This window comes from Ammodytes marinus, assembly GCF_949987685.1.
Source record: "Ammodytes marinus genome assembly, chromosome: 18".
Lineage (NCBI taxonomy): Eukaryota > Metazoa > Chordata > Actinopteri > Uranoscopiformes > Ammodytidae > Ammodytes > Ammodytes marinus.
This window is the reverse complement of record NC_137222.1, coordinates 6,663,013-6,672,854: the sequence shown is the minus strand read 5'-3', so window position 1 is coordinate 6,672,854 and position 9,842 is coordinate 6,663,013. Positions and strand designations below refer to the sequence as shown.

At 41.7% G+C, this 9,842-nt stretch overlaps 1 protein-coding gene across 1 annotated transcript in view; it reads right to left on the bottom strand.

Moving 5' to 3' along the window:
* Positions 1 to 2,234: 2,234 nt before the first annotated feature.
* The window catches only part of LOC307265015 (carboxyl-terminal PDZ ligand of neuronal nitric oxide synthase protein), a gene marked incomplete at its 3' end in the record, with an annotated part of 45,262 nt that continues 37,654 nt past the window's right edge, over positions 2,235 to 9,842 (bottom strand). The window contains exon 11 of the mRNA XM_080046585.1: positions 2,235 to 2,793. Coding sequence (XP_079902711.1) covers positions 2,235 to 2,793 — 559 coding nt within the window. The remainder of the gene's footprint in view (positions 2,794 to 9,842) is intronic.

Below are 9,842 nucleotides of genomic sequence, written 5' to 3'. Positions count from 1 at the left end.
ACATTCATTTAGTATATGAAAAAGTTACGCACTATAGCTTGAGAGTTAAAGAGCAGAGGATAAGTGTAGACAGGCTATTCCTGTTTGAATTCAAACCAAAGATATGAACGGCATTTCAAATGTCACTCAGTGGTTTGAATGCAGCTGTGAGCTGCTATGGCTTTCTCAGCTGCACCTGTTTAAATAGCCTGAACCTCCCACACCGTGTTAACCCCTGGGTAAAATTATGTTTACAGTAGTGCAGTAATGGGAAATTGCATAGGAAAGGTGTATAAACAAAGAAGCCTGCAGGTTTAAAAAAAAATAAAAAATAACAGGCAAAGCAAGGTAATTTAAACAGTACCGAGAGCAGAAGTTCCCTTTGTATACTTACATATTCAATCATGTTGTTTTTCCGTTATTATCCTGCGTCCAAAATCACATAAAACAGAGTGTGATCATGTGCTTTTCGGCATATAACATTGACATGCTTTTGTAGTGAAAGAAACACACGTTAGTTCTTCATCTATTCCTCTTTATTTTTTTGTTTTCCTCTGTGGATTATTGCTGATAAAGCTCCCTGCCACACGTGATGTTGAGAAAAGCCTCGTCTCTGGGTGTTAAAAACTTTGCCCTTGGGCATTTTGTTTTTAACACCATCTGCACCTTTACAACACCCCTATTCTCTCACTTCAGCTGTTTGTCCCTCCCGCGGCCATTTTAACTGTCACTTCTACTCGTTAAAGGTTACAGCAGAGCGCCTAATTGAATTAACAACTAGCAGCAACCCAATATAATCCTGCCACACGCATGGTCAAATAATTATTTTCACTATCAATTATTCTGCAGTTCATATTATTCGCTGATTGATTGCCCTAACCTGTAAGAAAAGCCACAACGATAAAGGCTGGAACCAGTATATTTTGTGGAAATTTGCATAAAAACTGACACTACTAATTGACTAAGATTGTGGTATTCTTATCTTCTGTAGATCTACTTAACCATTAATCTTATCATTGTTGTACCTTTATTGATGAAGTGAAAACAATGTTTTCAATGTTTAGTTGGAGCTACACTCACAAAAAGACAATATATACACACACAATCTCAGCTTCATTTTTCCTGAGAGCTCTAAATGAAAGAGCTTTGTGATTTATTCAGGATTTCACGCAGAACAGAGGCAGAACAAAATCCATCTGCCAAGCTGTCTTTGTCTAATGTGATTCCCCTCTTAACTTCTCATTGCGTCAGAGGGTTAATTTTTATAAAAGACAACCCACTAAGACAGGTGCAATCCAAAGCTTTAAATGGTTGTTAGCTATTGCTGCGTTGACTTTTTTTTAAAGGTTTGCTTTCTTTCTGTGCCGTTCTTCAAAACTAAAATATTTTTAATTCAATGTGGAAATCCGTTTTTGTTGTGAAAGATTGTACCCATGCTATCTACACAATCGATTCGATACACAATACAACATTCTTTCAGCTATTTTTCACATCATTTCCAGCGCCGCTTCAAGGCCTACAAGTCTTAATAACCCAAAATACAAGCACAACACATTCTAAAACCCACTCAGTCCTGATAATAAAAACAATAAGATAAACAGACTACACAGCCACATATGGATGTGTGTTAACCAAAGAAATCTCACTTCTATCCCCTCTTTTTCCTTCATGTGACTTTCTTGTTCTTTTCTTTCAACCCTTTCATCCCGTTAGGTGCTTTACAGAAGGCGAGGCTCTTCCCAACATCACCAACATTTGACAGATCGTCGTGTACCGCTCGGTGAAATCTGAACACAAAATGGGTTTTCACATGATAGTTCTCACCACAGCGAAGCATCATACAAAATAATCTTTTGAACATTGACTACTAGCAAAAATAAAAATGTGTTTTCCCTCATTGCCTTTCAACTCTACGGTAAATTACGTGTGACCTTACCAGTGCAAGAATTTGCTACATGTATTCTGCTTAACATTCTAGCCACTAAAAAGTAAAATTAAATCATTAACTTCATTACAAAAATACTAAAATCTGTCCATTTGCTAATAATTTATTACGATAAGATTATTATTCAGTAGCTGTTATCTGCTATATGTCTGGACTGTGTCACGAGTTGGACGGAATAATTAAAAAGGTCCTGAAATGGAGCCCAGTGCAAACATAGGAGGTTATTACAGTTGGTACGGCATTGAAAGCAGCTGGTTGAAGGGGTCTGGACTGATCTCCAAGGGGCCAATCAGCTCATCCATCCATCCTCTTAACTATTCAGTGGGACATTAGGATCTTCTTGGTTGCTCTCTAGCAGCTCATCCTCGGAGAAACTGATGTGGAGGCAGGTGTCATTCAGAGGAGAGGAGAAGGGCAGTGGTGGGTGCTCACAGGTGTCCGAATGCGAGACCATGTTGGGGTAAGCTTCGGCCGGAGAGAGAACTGCTTGGCACCTGTCCTCCAGGGGACTGTCGCAGCCGCTGGAGGCCGTCAGAAAGGTCCCGCGGTCCCCAAACGGGTCATCGTCGTCGTCGCGCAGAGGAGACACCAGCGACTTGGTCTCAGAGCGGACCCCCGAGTCCTCGCTGGCGGAACAGGAGCTGCCATCGCCGTTGCAGAGCGAGTGGAAGTCTCCGGAACACATGGAGTTTGGCGTGACGTCCGGGAAGGAGAGGCTGCTGCTGCGGCTGGGGGCCCCGTCGTTAGCGCTGACTTCTCCGCACACAGACGCAACGGTGAAGTCGGACCCCGGAGACAAGGTCCGGCTGGCCCGCTTGCGGTTAAAGAAAGGCGGAGGGGGGTCCAGTTTGGGGATCATCTGCTTACACCTGCCAGGGACAGACAGAGAGGGACTGGTTAAAAGTCACATATTATGTTCATTTTTGGGTCAAATTTTTTATTTTGATTTAGACTAGAAACTGATTTCATTGTGTAGTGTCCGGAAAAAACCCTTTATATTTCTCACAGTGCCATTGCTTAATCTCCTCTTTTTGGCATCTGTCTGAAACACTCTGTTTTAGAGCCTGTCTCTGTAAGCCCAGTCTGCTCTGGTTGGCCCCGAATCTAACTGCCAGTAAAAGTCAGGGGGATCTGGGGATTTGCTTAACACAGGTTATGAGTTAGATTGGTAAAGAGGGCGTGGCTTGTCCCTTTATGACATCATAAGGTGAGATAAATCTGAATGGGGTTTTTGAACTCAGGTTTTCAGAAGGTGGAGGTTGAGAAAGGGAGAGAGGATTATTATTTCAAATACTTTGGGAGTCTGAGATACAGGGGACCCATATAAATGATGAAATGACATTAAAAAGTGCATTTTGCATAATAAGTCACCTTTAATGAAGTCTGACTAAAATGCCTTGCTTCATTTATATGTTGAAAAATATTTTCATTGTGCTCATTTTGCTCATTTAGTCTCCACAAAATCCTCTCTCTACCAAGCAGGTGTATGAGAATAAGCCTCAAGACAGTTTTCCTCTCCATCAGTCACATTATACCCCATTAACCTGAGCAGGCTGTTACTGTTCTAGACACTAACTCTCCCTTTCTCTCTAGCTCCATATGGTTTGGTCTGTCGCGGGACTTTATCTACATCCCGCAGCTCCCCGTTGAGAACATAGAGGCACACAGGGAGAGAAAGAGAGCCAAAGATTTTTTTTTAAAAGAGAGAGTGGGTGGGGGTAAGAAAGCGAGGAAAGAGCTGCAGGCTTTGTCCCTCCTCATACGCACACCAGAAATAGCTTTGCAGTCTCCTCCTGACTGTACCACAGAAAATCCTGGGCAATCACCGGAGCGCACAAGCAGCACAGGCCTACCATTGCACTCATTCTCTTTGAGAGTGAGACCTTAAACACACTCGTTAACAAGCCGCGCTTCCTTCCCGACTCCTCCCATTGACATCAGAATGGCGGCAGCTAACTTTGTTCCCCCTTGTGAAATCCGGTCCGTGTTTGAATCCTGGTCTCAGTAATGAACTTATGTAACAGAAGATGGTAGATAAACCAGCCAGTCTGAGGTTGGTGGCGATAGCTACAGTAACGAAAGGCTTGTGGTAATGATGCAAGGAAACCATCTCCAGAGATAAGTATCCCCTCTTTCCCCCGCTGATATATGATGATGTACACATGGCCCGGTGGGGTAACTGTCAAGCTGAACTCCATGACTCCAATGTTACAAGCGCTACCATAATTTTTGATGAGCCACTGTAGCAGAATTGCCTGAAGGATGTCAATGTGATCAGTCGATCACTTTGGTCTAGACCAAAATATCTCAACAACTATTGAATGAATTGCCATTAACTGTTGTACAGACAATGTACTGTCTTTGTGGATCACACGACTTTCAGATAGGGCTGAATATGGATGGGAGTGTACTTTTTTTTTTTTTTTTTGCAAATTGTGATTTAAAAAAACATTTACAATATGGTGACGTGGTGAAATTCCATTTCGATGATGAACATGCAGCCATATATTCATGTCCTGTCTTGCGATTCAATAACAAATATTTGACAACATTTAAAGTGAAGTAACCAGTACGTTTAAGAGCCATTTGGAGAATTTACGATAATTGTGACATGAAACTTTCCTATTACCCAATGCCTAAGGTTGACGTTTTAAGCAAAATGCTCTGAAAACTATTGGATGGATTGACAATAAATCAGTTGAACATTCATTGACTATGCTGAAAAACTGTGTGTCACTTTTGATGATGTTCATGAAATTACATTATTGATGTGACAATGAGTAATAGGAGCACTTTGGAGGCTACTCTAAGCGTCGGAAACTCGAAATCTAGTATTGTGTATTCCCCTGAGGTAATAGCTTTTTTGTGGCTTATTAAAGATTAACAGTCCAATTTAAAGCTTGATTCAACTGCGGTTTTCTTGTTGTGATTTTCTTTTTTTCAATGTGTGTGTTGCCAAGCTGTGAAGATGGATTTGCAGCTGGATCAAGGAGCAGGCCGCCCTCTTCGCCTCGGCGGACTCATTATCATAACTTTGACTCAGCATTCCTCTCTCCTGTCACACATTGACAACACTCCCCCACCTCACTGCCCTATCTCCCGCTACTCTGTCGTTTCTTTCCATTTTCTCTTTCTTTATTACACCACCTTTGCCTCTCCATTTATCTTGTTCCTGTTTCGTTCGGCCTACCTGCCACGCATCGCAGCTGCTGTTGTCTGCTATATTGGCAGATGTTGCTTCACACAGCTTACAACAAACAAGGACAGCAGAATTAACATAAACATTGACTCAATTGACTTTAAGTGATGATTCATATCATATCAATATGAGTAATTTTGGTAAAGTTTGTGATCATGACAATGTCGACTAAAAGTTCCTTTGTCATGCAAACTATATTGTAGAACTTGTAGCATGTATGTGATAAAACTACAACATGAGGTCATTTTGAGCTATAAAATCTCAATCTTCTGTCAAAACATTTTTCCACACTGAGCTTATCAGCATAATATCCCTTACTAACTGTAGGTGTTTATCATGCTATAAGGATCTGTGATATGGCCCACTCCATTCCTACCAGTTCTCATTATACCCAGATGTCACACTAGAGGAGATTATTAGCGCTTGTCTAAGTTCGGACCATTTATGAAGGATCACGTATTCTCCATATTACCATTATCAAAGAAGAATATCTGAATGTTTCCCTCTGCTGAACCATTTCAGGCAGCCGCTGATTACAGTATGAAATGAAAAAATTTACTTGCAGAGATAGATATGAAATGTCATTTTGATTTGTGATACTGAAGTTAATTCACCACAATGAACAATTCATTGGGGTTTTGCTTCCAAGTAAGATTAGTCTTTGCTGTAATGCATTTAAAAACTGATTATTTCACTTCTGCTAAATCGGTGCGTTTAATTGCGGGTGGAAAGCTGACACCAGAGACTTAACTGCTGGAAAGCAATGTTTTTCATGTAAAAGGCCTCGAAATTCTATGTTAAGTGATCTTTATTTGCTTAGTGTTTGTTATCCTGGTTAATAGAATACTATTCTATTCCATATGGATGTCGCATTTCATTAACTTTTTATTTATTAAAGACTATTTTTTTTAGTAATTGCTAGCCACACAATTAAAAGGGTTTATTTCCTTATGCTACTCTTCGACAGGCTGCTGGTAAAACAAGCAAATGTACAGTGTGTGAGATCCTCTGCTGTTTGACGATGCCTGAGGCTGGGATTATTACTTTCTCCATCTGGAAGACGGTGATTTGGAAAGTCTCAGAAAAGCAAAACATGCACCGCAAAAACACACTATCACTCTCTCTCACACACATACACACACTTTAATATAACACAAACACCACTGTCACACACAGTGGGTGTAAGAAAGGTACATCAAGAGGTGCTTCTCTCCTGCTTCTGCTCTGACAGCTTAACTGTTCAGGTGGAACCTCCGCTGACAACATAATACCAGATCTCGACAAGAACATTTTCTTTTATTCTGGGGAAAAGTATGCGAGACAAAACAACTGCTTGTGGCCCGACAAAGTGTGGCGAAAACACAGGCAGCGCTACTATCATGCATGAGACATGTGTGACTCACTGATAGCCTGCTGCCTCAATGCTAATGTGGTTATGAATTTGCAAGAAGACCACATCCGCATGTAAACGGAGGTTATTATGGAAGTCATTAGCGGAGAAATCACTGGTGAGACCTTATATACAGTCTATGGGCGATGCCTACATTATACACAAACCAGAAAACACTCTTCATCCAACACATGCCCAGTCCCATGCTTTTTGTGCCACAGACACAGCGGTTCCACATGCTGCTAGTCATGGGTCATACTCACATAGAGGGAGGAGAAGGAGTAGAGAAGAGAAGAGGAAGAGGAAGAGGAAGGGGGCTTAGGCAGTGGCAGAGAGAGAGAGATCCCTGGGCTCCCAGGGAGAGGCAGGCTGGTGCAGAGGGACAGGGGCGATAGAATGCATGAGCTGTGTTTTTATGTTTGTTTGTTTGTTTGAGTAGAGTGACAGTAAATGAGGGGATGGTTAGATGAGGACGAGGTAGAGCAGGAGAGGGTCCTCGCACCTGCACCAAAGAGAGGCAACAGTTAGACTACAGGAGGGAGGGGACTAGTGAATTCAAGTGACCACAACAGTGATTTAGCATGTTTCAGCCAACAAGAGCCACAATATACTGTATAGGATTTGAACATTACCCAGTGGTGTTATCCGACAAGACAGTAATGCAAGAAAGAAGTGGCTAAAGTGAGACTACCCCCTGAAGAAGGCTCAAGCCGACACGAGTTGGTGTGCTTTAAATGTGTCTTGCCTTATGAATTAAAGGACTTTATATATTTCTGAAACCAATCTCGAGTGCCTGGAATTATTCATGAAATTTTTTAGTCATAACTCTTTCTCCCCAATGTGAAAACAGCAATGTAGCTGTGAAGTGGGAAGAAGTTTTGGTTTTGCAATGTTTTTTCCAAATTCTGAATTCTTTTTTAATTAAATCCTTAATGCTACTCAAAATAGAAACAGACCATCCTCCAGGATAGAGTGACAATCTAATGGCTCAATCATAGGTGTATTTTGTTGCAGGTTAAGAGGCCATTTTACTTTTTTATATTCCTGTGACCAGAATTCGGCCCCTAACACCTTCTTCATGATGACATCATGCAGCCCGCGAAAGACGGAAAGATATGAGTGTCATGCCAGTCAAAGCCATGGATGCGCTTTAACTTTTATTTAACTATGGATTTAAAAACTCCCCACATTCTACAGCATTATCTCTACAAAATGGTCATGGTTGAATGCACCTTTGGATAAAAACATCAGCGAAATGATATGTAATAGAATGGAACCTACTGCAACAACATTCCCTAAAATTGGCTTATCTCGCTCTGAAAGTTTTTTCCCCCACTAAAACCGAATGGTGAGAGAGAAATCTCAAAGTAAATGATTTCATCAGCAGAGAATAGTTTGTAGTTAGTGGATGAAACAAACCACTGTGATGGTCCTTCAAGTCTTTACTTTAAAGTGTTAGAGACGTGTGTCTATTCACTGCTGAGGCATGTTTATTCTTGGACTAATTAAATGTCACATGAAAATCAATGTATAGAGGAAACTTAAAACGACATCCCCCACTCCACTCCAAAGCATATGACTCACAAGCACAGCATGCCTATTTACTTCACAAATCAATAAACAGGAACACAGCTGGCAATCAGGCGAATGGCATGGGAATAAAAGCAAAGCTTTGTTATTTCAGAAAACAACTAGAGGAAGCTCTGCAAATTGACAGGTAGAGACATCAGTCAAGTCTTTAAAAAGAAGTTTAAAAGCCTTTTAGATTGACTGACACACACACACACACACGCGCACACGCACACGCGCACACACACACACACACACACACACACACACACACACACACACACACACACACACACACACACACACACACACAGAACAAGTAGGTGGTTTAAACTCAGAATTGGGAGTCTTTGCAAAAACATTGCTTTTGTAAACAAATTAGCACACATCAAACAGAGTGAGAGCGATGGGTGTGTGGGATGTTGAAGCATGTAGGTGGAGGATCTTCGGAGTCTGCAAGAGTATAGTATATATAGAGTATAGTATAGTTGAAAACAGCAAAGTGTCTGCGGTTTCAAAACTGAACAATTAAACTGAACTAACTCAACACTGCCTGACGGGGACCTTGTCAAATATCATTGGGTGACTGACAGGCCGACACGGGTCTGAGAACACAGACGAAAAAAGAAAAAAAACATCTTTCTATCCCTGAACATCGGGTGTGTAAGGCAGCTGACAGAACCTAGATGCCTGGAAACACCATCCATTAGGCACAGATCATATTGCTGCGATTCAATTAACGGCAGACGATGCGGAAGATGTGAAGAGGGGAAGAAAAGAAAGAACGGAGAGCGATAGTCGATGGAAGATCACCAGATAGGTTCAGGAAATTTGATTACGCAACATACAATACTGTCGGAGAGAAAGAGTGTGAGAGAGTGAAGTCCATACTGTACCATGCCAGAGGAAAACATGACTCACTTGTGAATGATATATAGTTGGCTGTTCATACTGTATAAAGCTGGTAGCCATATGTGTTTGTTTTTTACTCTGTGTGGGCATGCTGCAGTTTTTAGCAGCGTGGCTCTAGGGATGGTTGGTCAGTCCAGACTGAAATATCTCAACTACTACTGATTTTGTTCAGACATTCACATTTACATTTAGCTCAAAGCCTTAATGAGCTGCTAGCTTTGTTGAATCCCCATCTTGTTTTCATTTGCGTCTTAGAAACAGGTCGATGACTCAAAAAGTTGCAAATACCACAGCGCCATGCGATGCCCACAAAGTGTGTTTTTCCACTATTACATCCTGTTTTGATGCTACTTTACTTTCTCTGTGTGCCGTCTAAAGCGTGACTCACTGACTGTAATGTCTTGGTATGGGCCAACAACGCCAATACAGTAGACCATATTGCAGCAATCGTATAGTTCTAGAATCAGCGGGCCAGCTTACTACGGTCCATGTTGGGCGATAATGCCTGTGTGATTTAAAGCTGCATTGCACTAATAATGTGAAGTGAATGGATTCTATAGCTCTTCAGGGCTGTCAGCACTGGACCCCCCCGGTGGGAGGTCAGCTAAGACAGGGAGGAGGAGAGATGGTGAGAGAGGATTGAAGAGTAATATCTGTCTGCTTCTTCACAGAACATAAAATAAGGGCCACTCAGGCGGTAAACATTGATTCGCCGGGGAAATCCAGAAAACAAAGGCAAATGGAAGCAATAAAATGTGCCGTGCCGTGGGGGAGGGGGGTGGCGGGTACAGCAGTCTGACTGAGCCAAAGGTACTGCAAAGGAGTCTGGGTAGGGGAAACACAATGGA